Below are 14,979 nucleotides of genomic sequence, written 5' to 3'. Positions count from 1 at the left end.
TGTGTGCTAAAACAAATGAAAAGTAGGTTTTTCTAAAGTACAAAAAGTCCAGGGATGCCCTCCCCTTTTTCAGTACGCTCAGCTGCATAAAGCCGCCTGCCAGACAAAACCCTAGGGAAGGTTTCTGCTTCAGTGCCCTAACATCCCCAACACTCAACGAATGAACACAGGCACACACACATGCACATACATGCATGTAGACACATACACATCCTGCCACCCAGAAAACAAAGTACGCACAACAGTCGAATCGGCCATTATCAACGTGATTATTTTAAAGCTGGAGTGTGACGAGGCAACATGTCTTCCGTCACTGAGAGGTAAATTTATACGCTCATTCTGCTGAAGTGCTAAAAAGGAATTCATGAAGGATTTTTTTTTTTTTTTTTTTTACCACACCAGAGTCACTTGTTAAAAGTAATTAAGAGAGCTAAAAAAAGAACATACCTGCAACCCCTGAACTGATGAACGGAGAGGACAAGCCTTCATGCTCGCTGTAGTGGGATCCTTCGCCATAGCCCTGTAGGAACAAAGGTACAAAAAAAAAAAAACATGAGCAACCTTAAAAAAAAAAGTAAATAAAATGCATTCACTAAAAGACCTAAATCGTCACCACTCTTGTTAACACACACCTATATGGCTTAGTGGTTACCCTCCCTCTGCTTTTCTGTCTAACTAACAGGATCCATGCCAAACAAATCTGCATCAGCTCGGGGGATTCAAACCGACTTTCTTAATTATCAACTTGTGGTAATCAAAGCCTGCTGCATCTATTTCACCCCCTGTTCCTTGTATTTACACAGAGTTGTGCCAAGACAGTTACAGCGGATGTGAAGCTGCAATTACCGGTGGGCTTCCACAGAGGTTCTGGGCTACCAGAGAGCTTGCCAATGCCGGATCCCGAGCCAAGGTTATTAGGTAGAAAGTAAAACTACCACTTCAAATCAAACATGGCACACGGCATGAAGAAGCGCTAAGCTGTTGTGGTGGTGGCGGCGAGGGGAGAGGGTGTGTGTGTGTTCAGCTATGGCAGAGTGATTAACTGAACGTGTGCGAGTGTGCAACAATATCATGGCATCTGGTGTTAATGCTTAGATCTCCAAACTTAAAATCGCGTGCGACTTAAGAGTGCGAGTGTGTGTTTAGATCTTACCCGTCCTTGGCTGAAAGAGGGGCTGTTCTGTTCTGCTGAGCCCCAAGACCCAGAGCCGCTGCGCTCATCTATTGCTGCAAGAGGACAGACATATTGTTCAGACTGACAGGCAGGGACACCAGCAGGTTAGGGATGCAGGAATCAAAACGCAGGTTGGACTAACGCTGTGGAGGATGTTAGCAATCCCCTAATGACAGTATATAATTATTATCCTAGGTGTCACAGCAGATATGTAGAAATGCCCTGATGTTGGAGTCATATCAAGGGAACCTGTCACCACATCCTACTCTAAACATTCGATGTCCTTAAGTAGCCACAATGGGCTTGCAAGCTCCAGGAGAGAACATCACTATTGATCAAAGGCACCGCTGTCACATTCAAGATGCAATGCAATGTTAAACCATTTCTGGGGAAAAAAATGCTGCTCAGTGTACCCATTAGTGTTTATTACAGTCACTAAATAGCAGAAAATTAACCATTCACATGCCTAATGTCATCCAAGAGGATAACATGTCATATAAACCACATCTATATTCCACTCAATCACACTGACACACACAAACACCTAAAATAACACAAAACAAAATGCCCAAACAGGAACCTCAATGTTTTAGGTAAAGAAAGAACCAATGTGTGGCACAAAGGAAAAACACAGCCAAAAGACTGGTGGAGCAGAAAACTCCAAAATACCCCCATCATCCCCTTCTCCCTGTCTTATGCACTAATGCTATCCAGGCTCTCTGGAGACACAAGCCTTAATTGCATGCTGATTTGCATAATTGTGCATATTAATGCGGTTTCCTTATGAATATTCATATTTCGTCTTTGATTTTTGCCTAATTAAAAAAATGTGTGTGAGAAAGCAAAAGAGAGAGCGAGCGGGTGGAAGGAGAAAGCAAGGGGACGAGAGGGAGAGAGCGAGGGGAGGAACGAGAGGGAAGGCAGAGTGAGAGGGGTCTGGGCGAGATCAGCAGCCTGGCTGACGAGTGAGAATGAGTGATGAGACTAACAGAGCGGTGCAAGCACCTACACACGCTGCGACAGCCGTGATCTATAGAGCTGATGCCAGTGGCATGGAGAATCAGGCAAGCAGGGAGGAGAGGGGACCTCAAAAGATCAGCCTCACTCGCTGTCAGATCGGCCCTGCTGAAAGGCCACAGCACTAATAAAGCGCTGCACCACCGTCAACCATGTCCAATGGCACAGGACGCTGGTGACGGGCTCGCTGCTAAATAAAGATGACAGACTTTGTATGAAGACACTTCAGCCAAAGCTTGGTGCCAGCAGAAGTAATACCAAATTAGTGAGATAAAAATCCACTTTAGAGGAGAGACATCAACAATGAGCTACTTTCAGCCTCGCATCCTTACTCAAACACCTATCTGCGTCCCACCCTCTCCAGCTTCATCCACATTGCTGGGAAACCGCAAAGTACGTTCACATGTACTACACACAGGTAACCCACAAAATGGGTACACGCCGTCACTGTTGACAATAACCAGCGCTGAGTGGTCCTTCCAAGCCAACAAAGAGAGTTAAGAGAGTAACTTCATAATCTTCACAGCTATTTTCAATACCCCACTCATTCGCCTATGAAGCCTCCATTTGGCCAGCGGGGGTGCAGAGGATAGAGCGAAAGCACGGCTGTGCAGCAGAAGTCTGACAACATTGTTTCACACTTACTGGAGTAATTAACTCTGAGGCAATTAAAACAAGGTGGAGAGCTGCTGAGGTGACACTGACGCTCAGCCAGCCTAGGAGAGCCCCACTATGCCAGGAGAGAGACCTTTCTATTGTTGTTAATCTCATGTCATGTGTAATATCGACGACCAAAATGATAAAATAATGCAAATAAAGCTCTTGTCAAGCTTCAAAAGAAAAAAACAACTGGGGTAAAATGCTACACCGACCACTACATTTGAGTATTTATATCCACATGGCTCTTGTACAGGCAAGCACGCAGGTTTTAATTGTTTAAAACAAGCTATGTTTTGTACCACTTTAACTAGGTCAGAGATGTACTCCTACATCAATTACATTTACTACATTTGGCTAAAAAAATATTTTTAGTACTTTGTTTTAAACCAACCCTTCGCCTGTGACCTAAAAAAATGAGCACTTTAAGAGTCTGCGTTCTCAATGAAATTTAAAGGACAAACACAGATCTGCCCAATCTGGGCTTCATTTCATCCTTATTTCATCACTTACTTCACTCATGAGCTTTTTATTTCTGCGGTTGCCTTGTGGTGCTGCTATCCAACACACACTGGAGAAAAACAAAGCCCTCTCGCTGCAGTTCTTTCAGCTACTGTAGATGCCTTTTAAATAGCTGCAATTGATTATGATGACATACAATAGTCAATGTGATGCTTATGTAGCAGTGCTAATACGGCGCCTTATGTGCTGTGACAGCTCAGTTTTCTGCGTCTACACCATAGTGGTAGAAATAGAGAGGCTTTCTATGGTTTGACATGGATAATGATATAAATGATCGCATTCGTAAAGCAAAACAATGAAAGCTATCATTATAATACCGTGGGTTACAAATAATAGCAGATGCGTTAAAAGGTTTATTTTCTGTGCTGACATTTCCACATTTTTGTAGCCAACTGTGACAAAGAAAAATATACAAAATTGGCTATTAACACTAGAGATGCTGCAATACCATTTTTGTTCTTCCTGATACCGATTCAGACACTGGAACTTGCATGTCGGCCAATGTCGAGTACCGATCCAAGGCCACGGTGTAAAAAAAATGTAACTGCTCTATACTACTAACCCTGCAGGTATGTGAAATGATTGCCATCGTTGTCATATGGCATGGCTCAGGCTACATCCTTCGGAAAACATCTACAAATACATGAAGAGACTGAATGCCATAGAATTTACCCAACTGCTGAGGTTTCTCTAACAGCTAACGCTAAAACAAAGGAATACTTTGCACATCTGTAGGTGCGTAAAAGAGGGACGAGGAATAAAACTTGTAGAAAAAACTCTCGCAAACTAACTTGCAAAAATTATGATTTTAATGCTGCAACATATCAGAAGCATTGCAGCATTAAAATAATTATTTTTGCAAGTTAGTTTGCAAGAGTCTTTTCTAAAGGCTAATGCTGCCACCCCTCAACTGGGATTAATTTTTCCTTACTGCTCTACATCAGTAGTTGCTGATGGCCGCAAAGTGCAATTCGCTTCGTGGTAGGGGTGGAGCAAAAAATCTATACAGCATTTGTGTGACAATATTGTATTGATATACCGACGACGCCAAGTATCTATTTTCTTATGAGATAAATCATCGATATTGCAAGTACAAATTGACTTTTGCTAGTCTACGAGAATAATGAAATTAACTGCTATTTTAGTTCACTAGATACATTTTGCTGCAACAAAAATAACTTAAGTGAAAAACTTCATCTTTAAAACTTTATCTCATTTGACAAAGCAGATGTTGACATTTTTTTCTTTAGGAATGCAATTTACAGTTGGAAAAAAGGTAATAAATCGCAATATGCTATTGCAATACTCACAATATCACAAAATATTTAAAATCATGTATGAGAAACATGAAGAACACCTAAAATGAGTTCATGTTTTTTGTGCATGCAATGTTGTAGAGCAGCTTTTTAATTGATTACAATCACAATAATATTGTGTTGTGATGAAAGTATCGTGATAATATCGTATCATGAGGCATCTGTGTAGACTCCGGTTTTACTACTACTACTTTTAAAGTTTATTAATGAATTACGTGGTTTTCAAACTAGTGTATAGACTCATGTACTCGCCAATACCCAAGCAAATTTTGGCAGTATCGCAGCCATTTCCAATGCTGGAACTGGTATTGGAACAACTCTAATACCACTAAATGTTTAATGTTAATGAGCCTTCTAAGGATGACATCTGAGATTATTTGGAAACAGAATTCAGAGTACTTTGAGCACTGATGCTCAAGTTAACTGACAAGTCTGAAATCAAAATCTACACCATCTTCAAACAATGGTCAATTAACTGCATAAAACTCAAAAGAGAAGTAAGTGACGAGCACTTGAACAGTAAATTGAAATCATGATCACACTGGGAAAATGAATTTAGGACTTAAAATACCCGGACTTATCTTCTAATTAGACATGCACATATGAAATTTAAAAGGCACAGGGCTGGCATGAAAACAACAGGTTCTCTGGACGTATATCACATCCTCCCAGACTTTGGCATGGTGAGTGTGAATGTACTTCCAGTGAAAGTCACATGGCAAGACAAATACTGACTCACAACCAGAACCCAGAAAAATATTTATTTTCTGAGCCACAAAGCCTTCTCGCGGCTGCAGGCTCTGAAAACATCTAATTTAGTTGAAGAAGGAAGCCACTCTCCTTTGAGATTTCCTCTTTTTGAGGGCTTAAGATTTTCCAACTACAGCCCACCAATGCACAGTCAAATACTGCAGGCGTGTGCAGGTATACAACCCAGAGTGCACGAGTCAGACATACGGCAGGTAAGCTCACCACCAAGTGAGAACACATGTGTAAATTCACAATGTTGTTTGTTGTGATCTAAGGGAAGCGAGCCTGTCGCGTCCCGTGTATTTGTGTGTGTGAAGGGGGTTGGAGACGTTGCCAGCAGCTGCAGAGGTGACAGAGGGGACGCCTGCCTGAAGGCTTGTGGGCTTGGCCAGCTCCCACCACACACCGTCACACTCTGCCTCCCCTACTTCTCAAACATCCCACACTTCTTGCCAATCCTCTCCTCTTTCCTCTGCCCTCCACTCTACCCGACACACCCTTCCCCACACACACACACACGAACTCTGGCCACTGAGGAAGGGAGAAGGACGCCTAATGCAATTAGCACCCCTCTGAGCACTTTTGTGTTGATGAATAGAGGTGGTCTGGTGGGCCACTAGGCTGCTCGCTGCCGTTCCCGCGCTGCTGGGTCCCTGAATATACAAGCCGCCTAAGTGACGTCATAGATGGACATTGTTCTTTAATGGTCATCATTTCTATAATAAATAGGCTTCCTGGCCTGTAGCCATATTGGTTTTTGGAATAATAAGCAATCTTTGGGAGTTTCAAAAGATGGTCCTGTTAACAGATGCATCCTTACATCTAAAAAAAAAAAAAAAAAATCATGTGCACACAATTTTAGGCTTCTAGTTTTCGTCCTCATACAGACAGAGTGTATTTTATATTAAAGCAGGAACAATTAAAGGATTAGCTGTTGACTACTAAATTACTCACCAACTAATTTGATTATCGCTTAATCGGTTTGAGTACTTTTTCCAGGAGAAAATTCTCTGATTTCAGCCTCTAACTAGGAATATTTTTTGGTGTCTTTACTCCTCTGTAACAGTGAATTGAATATCTTCAGGTTGTGGACAAAACAGGACATTTGATAACGTCATCTTGGGCTTTAGGAAATGCTGATCAACATTTTTCACAATTTTCAGCTGTTTTTTAAACCAAACAACCAAACAATTAATTGAGAAAATGATCAAGAGACTCATTGACAATGAAAATACATACTAATACACATGTGTAAGATATAACATGACACAGATCTACGAGAAACTCCTGGTCCTTAATTCACAGTTCTTAACATTTTGACTCCCAAGTGCTATTAGAGGGTACCTGCAGATCTCCCCAAGTTAAATGGGACAGCTTGAAGTATTGCATTAAAATAGGTGTCAATGACCGAGGGCCACACTTTGGGACACGAGGAGGGGGGAAGGAATTAACTCCTCACTGCTTAGTAATTGCCTGCTGTAATAGAAACAAACAGAATCCTGCCTTGCACAGGCTGATCCCTCTATTCAACAAGCTCTCTCTTCCACTCTGGCCACTCGCTGCATGCTGGGCCAGTTTAAGAGGCTGCGAGCGAGGGGTGAGGGACATTGTCTCGGACTCAAGCCATTTCCTGCAGATCAGTGGGGGTAAGGGCCCTGTGCCGTGTTGGGGGAGGAGTGTTTTACACTTCAGGGTGGGGGAGTCGTTTCAAGTCCATAAGCCCCCTTTTTTGCCTTTGTTCCTCGGTGGCCAAGTTCTCACTCTGGGGAGCACTGAGGAGTGTGACTCGATTTCACACGCCAGGTTGGAAGGGTGACAGAGGAACGAAAGTAACACGACTTACTAATAACATTCAGAAAGAGAGAAAAGCCCACTCAAAAGGCTTCAGGTGCTTGAGGGGGCTGAGGGGTTTAACTCAGCTACTCTGCACTTTAAAATAGTGAAACAAAGACTTAAGAAATGAAAGATGACCTTTTAAACAGATGTGAAAATAAAACTTAGAAAGATATTAATAAATCTGCACAGCCTCAATCATTCACAAGGACTGAAGCCTAAATGGATCATTTTTCTATCAAGACAAGGATCAAGATAAAACCATATAAACAAGCACAGGGCACTCTTGAACACTGATAAATCCAATTTCTTCTAAAAATGTACTTAGATAGATGCATAAACAAATACATGCACAACCAATTCCCCACTTTTAGAAAACTGTTCTAATAATATCTCTATTATCAACGAAGTCCTAAGATTAACCCAGACATTGTTTGTGGACATTTGTGTGGCTGGTTGAGTTTTTCAAATGTTGTAAAGCTTAATAAAAGTCACATCTATTGTACCTGCTGAGGCGGTGATCTCAAAACTGGGGCAAATAAAACCAAAACTGTCTGCACGCTTGACACCAAACGAGTTATGTGTCAAAGTACTTTTTGTGATTTAGGTGAGTTAACCTTTTTCCTTTCATTTAATGTGACTGCTACAGATCAAAGATTTAACAGTCTTAGTAGATTGTTGCTATGCAAAAACGCACATGCAGCCATAAGACCGTCAGTTAGAATCACAAGTGTATTTACATCAACAAAACAAAGCAAAAATTGAAATTAACAGTCCAGTGATGCAGCATTAACTGCTTTGAAAGCTTACCTGATCCACCAAACTGAGTGCTGGCGAGTGTCATTGTCCTGTTCTTCCCGTTTGCTACTGGAGGCGCGAACATCTACAAGACAAAAGAGGAAAGATACCGTAAACCAACAAAGCAAAGGACGGCACACTTCACACATTTAATTTCTACTAATAAATGACATCACATACACATGTCGTTCAGTCCTTGAGTGTTTTTTTTTTCTTGCAGACATTTCAGATTAAGACTAGACTAAAAGTGAGATATAAACTAATTAGAAACAAAATTACACCAGACAAGAAGACTTCTAGCATAACAGTAAAACAGCATGATAAAAACTATCACATGCTTTATGTCTATATGTGCAAAATACCACATTCTCTCTTTCTTATATCAAAAGTTAGGTTATTCCCCAAGCAAATAAACAGCATTTCAAAACCCTTCAGACATAGTTCCATATAAAGTCGATTCTGCTGCGTCAACTTTATCTTTCAGAAACACCCCGACAAGTCTGTGGGTTTTGTCACAGAGCCACTGTGGGCTGTACCATGAGGCTATGGTGTGGTCGAAATTTCTGCTGTGTGGCATCTTTCAGTGACGAGCAACAACTCTAGTGTAAAAACCAAACCTTTTACTAAGTAGGACACGAAAACACAATCTGCCACAACCCCATGTAATTGCTCCGTTTTCCTTTCTTTTTCTTCTTGTTGTTTTAACAGGGTAAGTTGACATGATCCGACAACCGATTTGGATACCATCTTTGTTTCCATTACATTCGGTCGCAGATATCTCAAACACGTTATTTCTTTAGTCCGCGTCCAATCTAGCATGCATTACCGTGACTAGCCAGCGAATTAACAAAGAGGAGGAAATTTGTTTGTACAGTTTTTGACAGTTTCTCACCCAATTATCAATGTCATATTTAAACGGAACATCTGCTGATACAAATTGGCAGCTGATCAATCTGAGCTTCTCTAACACAAACCCAACTGTCTAATGAGAACCTCCCGCAAACCCCCTTTCACAACAAGGAGTGTTTTTCTTTCATGGGGTAAGGTTTCCTTTAAATACTGATGGCGTGGCAGAGAATGGGACGTTAACACAGCAGCTGACTGACACATGCAACTCATTATAATGAAGCTCCACCAACAAAATTCATGCACACACTTTTTTTTTTGTTTGTTTTAATCGTAAAAAAATAAAGATAGTCCTGTTGTTCGCCAGTGTTACACTTCATAAAATGTCAATGACTCCTGCAACGATAAACACTTCAGTATTAATCAACTGTACTTTGTCAAAAGAAATCTCATGGGACATCAAGTCTGCTGACAAATATTCATTAGGAGCCTCAGTTTTGAATTACCTGTAGTGCCCCCATATATAATAATTACCCAGAGCCTGGATATTTAGCCTCGCCAGCTATTCAATTTATTTAGGAAGAAAAAGTAACACAGCTCCATTGGGCCTGTGAGATGTTTATGTCAGTGTAAAGCTCAACAAAGGCTTCACAACAAAACGAAACACAGGTAAATAAAAGCTGAACAGAATACCTCTATTCACTTTGTAGATAATGTCTGGAGGATAGCACTGAAAGCATCTCTGTGAAAAATGTCTTCTAAAAATATGACAAAAAGAAACGCAGAAGCTGTCTGCTCAACCCAATTCATATAAAAACAATACTTCCCCCTCAGATTGTGTTAACAAGACAAACAGGGGTGAAATTGTTTCTTGCAGTCACTCCTGATTCTCTGTTTACATTTTGTAGTGGATACCAGCTCATTGTAGTAAGGCTCCATTTCCTCATCTCTGCATCACCTACATAATTGAATAACCTATATTTAAAACCTGAATTCATTTTCACCAGTCACCCTGAGGTACAGCGGTACTACTTGCCATGCTTTGATGTAATCAGCACTACCTTTGCATGCCAAGAATGAAGGATGGAAATATCTTGGGCTGACACAAACTATTCTTAAAAAAGATTTTCAGATTTTTTTGTTGCATATTTTGAGAATTTAAGCTTCCCGCTGACTCCCCTGGCTCGCCCCCTTTCCCCACTTCCCTCATTCAGACCTCCAGCTCTCCTCTGCTCATCCCCACCCAGACCTGTATCGCACTCTCTTTAGCTCTTTCTCCCAATGCCACCCACCTACCACTGCCACCCAGAACCACCCAGACTGCTCTCCCGCTCTCTTACCGCGCTGAAATCCAGAAGGTCGCTGAGTTCCTTGTCAGTTCCCACTGCAGCCATTCTTTGCTGCTGTTCGTTCATACCCTTCAGTCTCTAATAAACCCTATGAGAGAAATTTGCAGATACAGGGTTTTAATGGCACTAGCAAGCACAAAGAGAATTTACATTTAGCTATTTAGAAAAAAACAGAGGGTGATGGTAATGAATGATTCAATCTACTCTATCTGTTCTATATCACAACCCTAGAGATGATTCATATTGGCAAGGTGTTAGTCTCCCATAAGATAGCAATGCAAGTCAGCATTTTTATAAATAATAAAACCACTTTCTTATTGCAAACGCATCAGAATTTGTGTTTGGGATTCAGAACTCCATCATAGCACTAAAATATATGTATCCAGGTGAAAGCAAAGATCATTTGCATCTGGAAGTTACATTAAAATAATCATCTATTGAGTCTCAGCTGGCCAAAACACACAGCTCAAATTACTACTTCACTCACTGCGGACCGATGAGGGAAAACAGACAACATTAGGCTACTTAACACTACACACTTTAGCTGTGTCTACTTAAAAATGCTAATTTCAGTCAGACGCTGCCTTCCCATCAGTAGCAGTAGGAGAGACACTGCCATGAAATGATGAATACTCTGCCCTTAGTCAAATCACTACCAAGTAATGACTTAAAAAATTGTCTTTCATTTTACGCAACCCTGGCAAATAACACAGCCATATGTCGATCATTGCGACATAAAAGAGAATGTAATACATTTACAATTACAGACATAATTGGGACTATTGTTAGCCCAAGGAAATAGGGGTGAAAGGCAGAGCTAATGACTGTATGCAAACACGTCATTACCAAATTACCATATGTCAACTCAGAAAGAACCTTGTCAAATGACACAGTGAGCATGAATACTGGATTTACCCAGTGTTTTGCATTCCAACGCAAGCCTGAGGCCGCTCTCTGATGCTTGAGCGGCGGTTCTGCGAGCCTCACAGGGAACTAGTGGTAAGGGAAGCGAGTGGAGGAATAGAGGCACTTGGACACCAACAGGTGGTGTGCTTTTACAGCCTCTTTTGTCATACTGCACTAACATAAATTGATGCAATCAAATAACTAAATAAAGATGGGTGTTTTGGAGGAAATGCAAGTTGTAAAATGTGAACAAAGGAAGCTCTAGATATTAAAAATATGTGTCCAGAAATAATAAGGAACCACTTGAAAGCAAAACAAAAGTAATAAATATCATAAATATATTTCTGCATGTATGAATATAACACAAGTCACCTCAGGGGAGACAAACAGTGTAGTCCAAGTCTAGTGAACTCAGGCGAGCAGAACTAATTTAACCTTGAGACAAGGGAAGGAAGTGAACGCACACACACACGTACACACACAACACATCGCCCCAAGTGTAAATAGGCTAGGAACATGGATGTCATCGCTTTCCCCAAACTTTTGGATAAGATGGCCAATCAAGGACAAAATAGGTCTCACACACACACACACACACACACACACACACACACCACTGAAATAAACTTGCAAATATTATTTAACCACTGGGATAAATAGGAGGGAAGCACACGGAGGGAGCTTAATGTAACAAAATGGCATCTTCAGCTACTGCTGGATCAATATTTGAAGCAAGCAGATTAGGGGTCTTTGTCACCCCACACAAGGCAGGGAAGGCAGGTCACTCTCCACAAAAGAGCCTGCACCACCGGGTGGTACAAACCACTGAGCTTAACAGATGCTTTACACCAGAAACTTATTGTGATATATAAATTCAGGATATGACTTAAATGCATGTGGCTGCCTCTGATTTTGGCTTATAAACATAATCATAAAGGGCCAAAACAAGTACATTTTACCTGCTTTACAAACATGTTATAACTGTTGTTGATACTGAAACAATGCTGCTTAAAAGCACATTTCCCTGCGAATAGGTTGTGAATATTTCTGCATGGCAAATGTGAACATAAAAGCTAAATAATTCACCAATAACATGCTATTACTTCTGAGACAACAAGGGCCGCCGTGCTGAACATAAAAGCATCTTCAACTGTTGATTCAAATGCTCCTAAAGAAACGGATGTGAATGTCCTGCGCCAGAGACACAGTATTATAAATAACAACCACTTTGGGTCAAATAGTTTACAACAATGACAGTAAACATCCAGGGGCACCACAGGATGTAGGGCTGCACATTATTTGATCATCTCCGCTAGGCCACATCCAGAGCCAAGCTGACAACTAACCCATTCACCATTTATTTTGAAGCATGTTGACATCATCTTCAACACTAACAAATCCCCCAAGTTGTTTAGTAACTGCTAGAGAAAACAAATTATGTGTAAATAAAAAGCAGTGCAGCAGGTCGTGACCCTGGAGGATAGGAGCTGCAAACTTCATGCAACAAATAGTGAGCTCTTTCTTTCACATATTAGGGTTCAAGTCGTGCATTATGAGGGAGTTCAGTGCAGGAGACGGTGGGGGTGGGAGCATGAGGAATTTCCTGCCAAATGTGCAATAAAATAAAGTCTAGCTGGTGGCCAGACACTTCCATAAAGGAATGTTTAAAGGGCAACCAAAAGGGGGTTTTATGGAAAGTTTGTTTACGGCTCGTGTGGAAAATACATGTAGGCCCACCATAGCACAAAGTTTAGCTAAAATGCTCACAACGTTTACATTTCATATTAACACATTGTGGCTACAGCTAGCGGCGGACACACACACGGTATGGAAGAAGAAAAACAAAATGAGGCTTGTTAGGCAGGACTTAACGTTAGTGGGGTCTTTTTGCAGAACAAAGGAGTAATTTCCTCCTCTCCGTGGTCGATGCGGAGACCATCACACACTTGGCTCGCCACCTCAAACCAGACAAAAAACTTACATCCCCCCGCTTTAACCACACATTCCCGAAAACTTTTCGAAAATTGCAGGCGTCTAAATAGGTGTCAGTGAAGCCCCATCGAATTCATGCAACTTCCCCCGAAACATGAAGTGAAAGAAGGTGTTTTTACCTCTCCTCTCCAAGTGTCTGATATCCAACAGTAAAAAGAAAAGCGGAGACTCGCTAGGGGAAAAACATAAAACTTCAAGAGAATTTCGACCTCAGTGCATGAAACGCATTGGAGCACCGTAGATGTCTTCCTTTTGTCCCGGTAAGCCTGCTTTTCACACTTGCGCCCACGTGTTTGCCTCAATGTTACAAGTCTGAGTGCAAACAAATCTATTATAGTAACTAATCTCGCGTCTTCCTTTTTTGTTGTTACAACTGAGATGATTTCATTCTTCTCGTAGACATCTTCACCACCTCCGTCCACATTGTCAGACGCAACAACGTATCCCTCCGCACAAAAGTGAGGGCCTCAATGCCAGCGGTGTCCGATTTCAAACGCCTTTGAGAGACGGGGTGTTTTTACGGAGAAAAAAAATACAGCTTTAACGTCTTCCGACGGCCAAAGCGACGAAAACGTCTAATGCCGAAGCTCGGTTGTGTGTACTCTATCCGCAATCCTCAAAATGCAAGAGCGCTACGAGCACTAGGTCGTCCAGCGGAAGGCTATCGTAAGAAAGTTACCTGCGATTACACAGCAGCAGCTTGACGAGATGGCACGATAAATGCGAAAGAGCTGAGCCAATGGGGGAGCGTGTGCGCTTGAGTGGCGGCAACGGCAGCCAACGAGAGGTCGGGATTCCAAGTTGGGCCCGCCTTCTTCTTGACGCTCACTTTCCCTGTGTGCTCAGGGAAGCTGGCTGAGGGGGGCTCTAACATGCCCGCTGACATCATTTTATTACTGTGGTTGGTGGGCCCGCTTTCTGTTTTTTTTTTTAAAAACAAAACAAAACAACCAAAGCTCAAAATGATTATTATTTTTTATAATAATAACAACAGCAGTTGTTAAATAAATTATAATTTATTTAACAGATATAACAGCATTTTTTTATTAATTTAATTTATTTATTTAACAGCAATATAATAAATGCTGTTTAATGTAAAAATATTATTATTACTATTATTTTTGTTATATCAACGTAAAACATGAGCTTTTTTAATTATATACATTATATAATTTTCTGATGTATGGCTATGGGGTTGTTATAAAGGAGAAGTATGTAGACTTTTTTTTAAAATATTATTTTAATTATTTTTTATTTTTAAGCCTTGCACTTACATGTTCATATTTTAATCTTTTAATTTATTTTTGTAATCATGAAACACAATTTCCAGAGGACTGCAACCGACAACAATTTTTGAATTTGATTAATCTGCTGTTTATCTCAACTAATCAATCATTTTGTCTACGAATGTTAGAAAATATTTTTTAAAATGCTTATTATAATTTACCACAGAATAAGGGGATGTATTAAAACACTTTTTCTCAGCAGCAGCAACACTGCACAGATGCTATAGCCTAGGAGCAAAGCTTATTTATTTATTTATTTATTTAATGTATTCTAATGGTTTAGTGAGGATAGGAGCCTTGCTATTTTTAATCATGTACTTTTGTCTTGTCTGTCTGTGTTGTTTTATTTTTTAATATGTGTGGATGCCATGTCTTTTCACTGCAAAACAAGTCTACCCACTGGTAAAATAAATAAAGTAACCTGAGCCTGAAGTTATTGTTAATATAGTCTACAGTTTACTGTCATGTGTGACAAATAAAAGCATCAAATCCTCACAATAAAGACGCTGGAACAAGTAAATATTTGGCATTTT

At 40.7% G+C, this 14,979-nt stretch overlaps 1 protein-coding gene across 10 annotated transcripts in view; it reads right to left on the bottom strand.

Annotated features, from left to right (window-relative positions):
* Positions 1 to 13,843, bottom strand: part of tcf3b (transcription factor 3b) — a 36,519-nt gene extending 22,676 nt beyond the window's left edge. For 5 of the 10 annotated variants that reach the window (XM_049588847.1, XM_049588851.1, XM_049588848.1 and 2 more), the window contains exons 1-5: positions 13,280 to 13,843; positions 10,254 to 10,350; positions 8,080 to 8,152; positions 1,154 to 1,227; positions 448 to 520 (exon numbers count right to left, since the gene is read on the bottom strand). In XM_049588847.1, coding sequence (XP_049444804.1) covers positions 448 to 520; positions 1,154 to 1,227; positions 8,080 to 8,152; positions 10,254 to 10,328 — 295 coding nt within the window. In that variant the 5' untranslated portion in view covers positions 10,329 to 10,350; positions 13,280 to 13,843. The remainder of the gene's footprint in view (positions 1 to 447; positions 521 to 1,153; positions 1,228 to 8,079; positions 8,153 to 10,253; positions 10,351 to 13,279) is intronic. The other 5 variants (XM_049588852.1, XM_049588858.1, XM_049588856.1 and 2 more) reach the window with 3 other exon arrangements.
* Between the last annotated feature and the right edge of the window lie 1,136 nt (positions 13,844 to 14,979).

This window comes from Epinephelus fuscoguttatus, linkage group LG10 (genome assembly GCF_011397635.1).
Source record: "Epinephelus fuscoguttatus linkage group LG10, E.fuscoguttatus.final_Chr_v1".
Taxonomy (NCBI): Eukaryota; Metazoa; Chordata; class Actinopteri; order Perciformes; family Serranidae; genus Epinephelus; species Epinephelus fuscoguttatus.
This window is presented reverse-complemented; position numbering and strand designations above follow the sequence as displayed.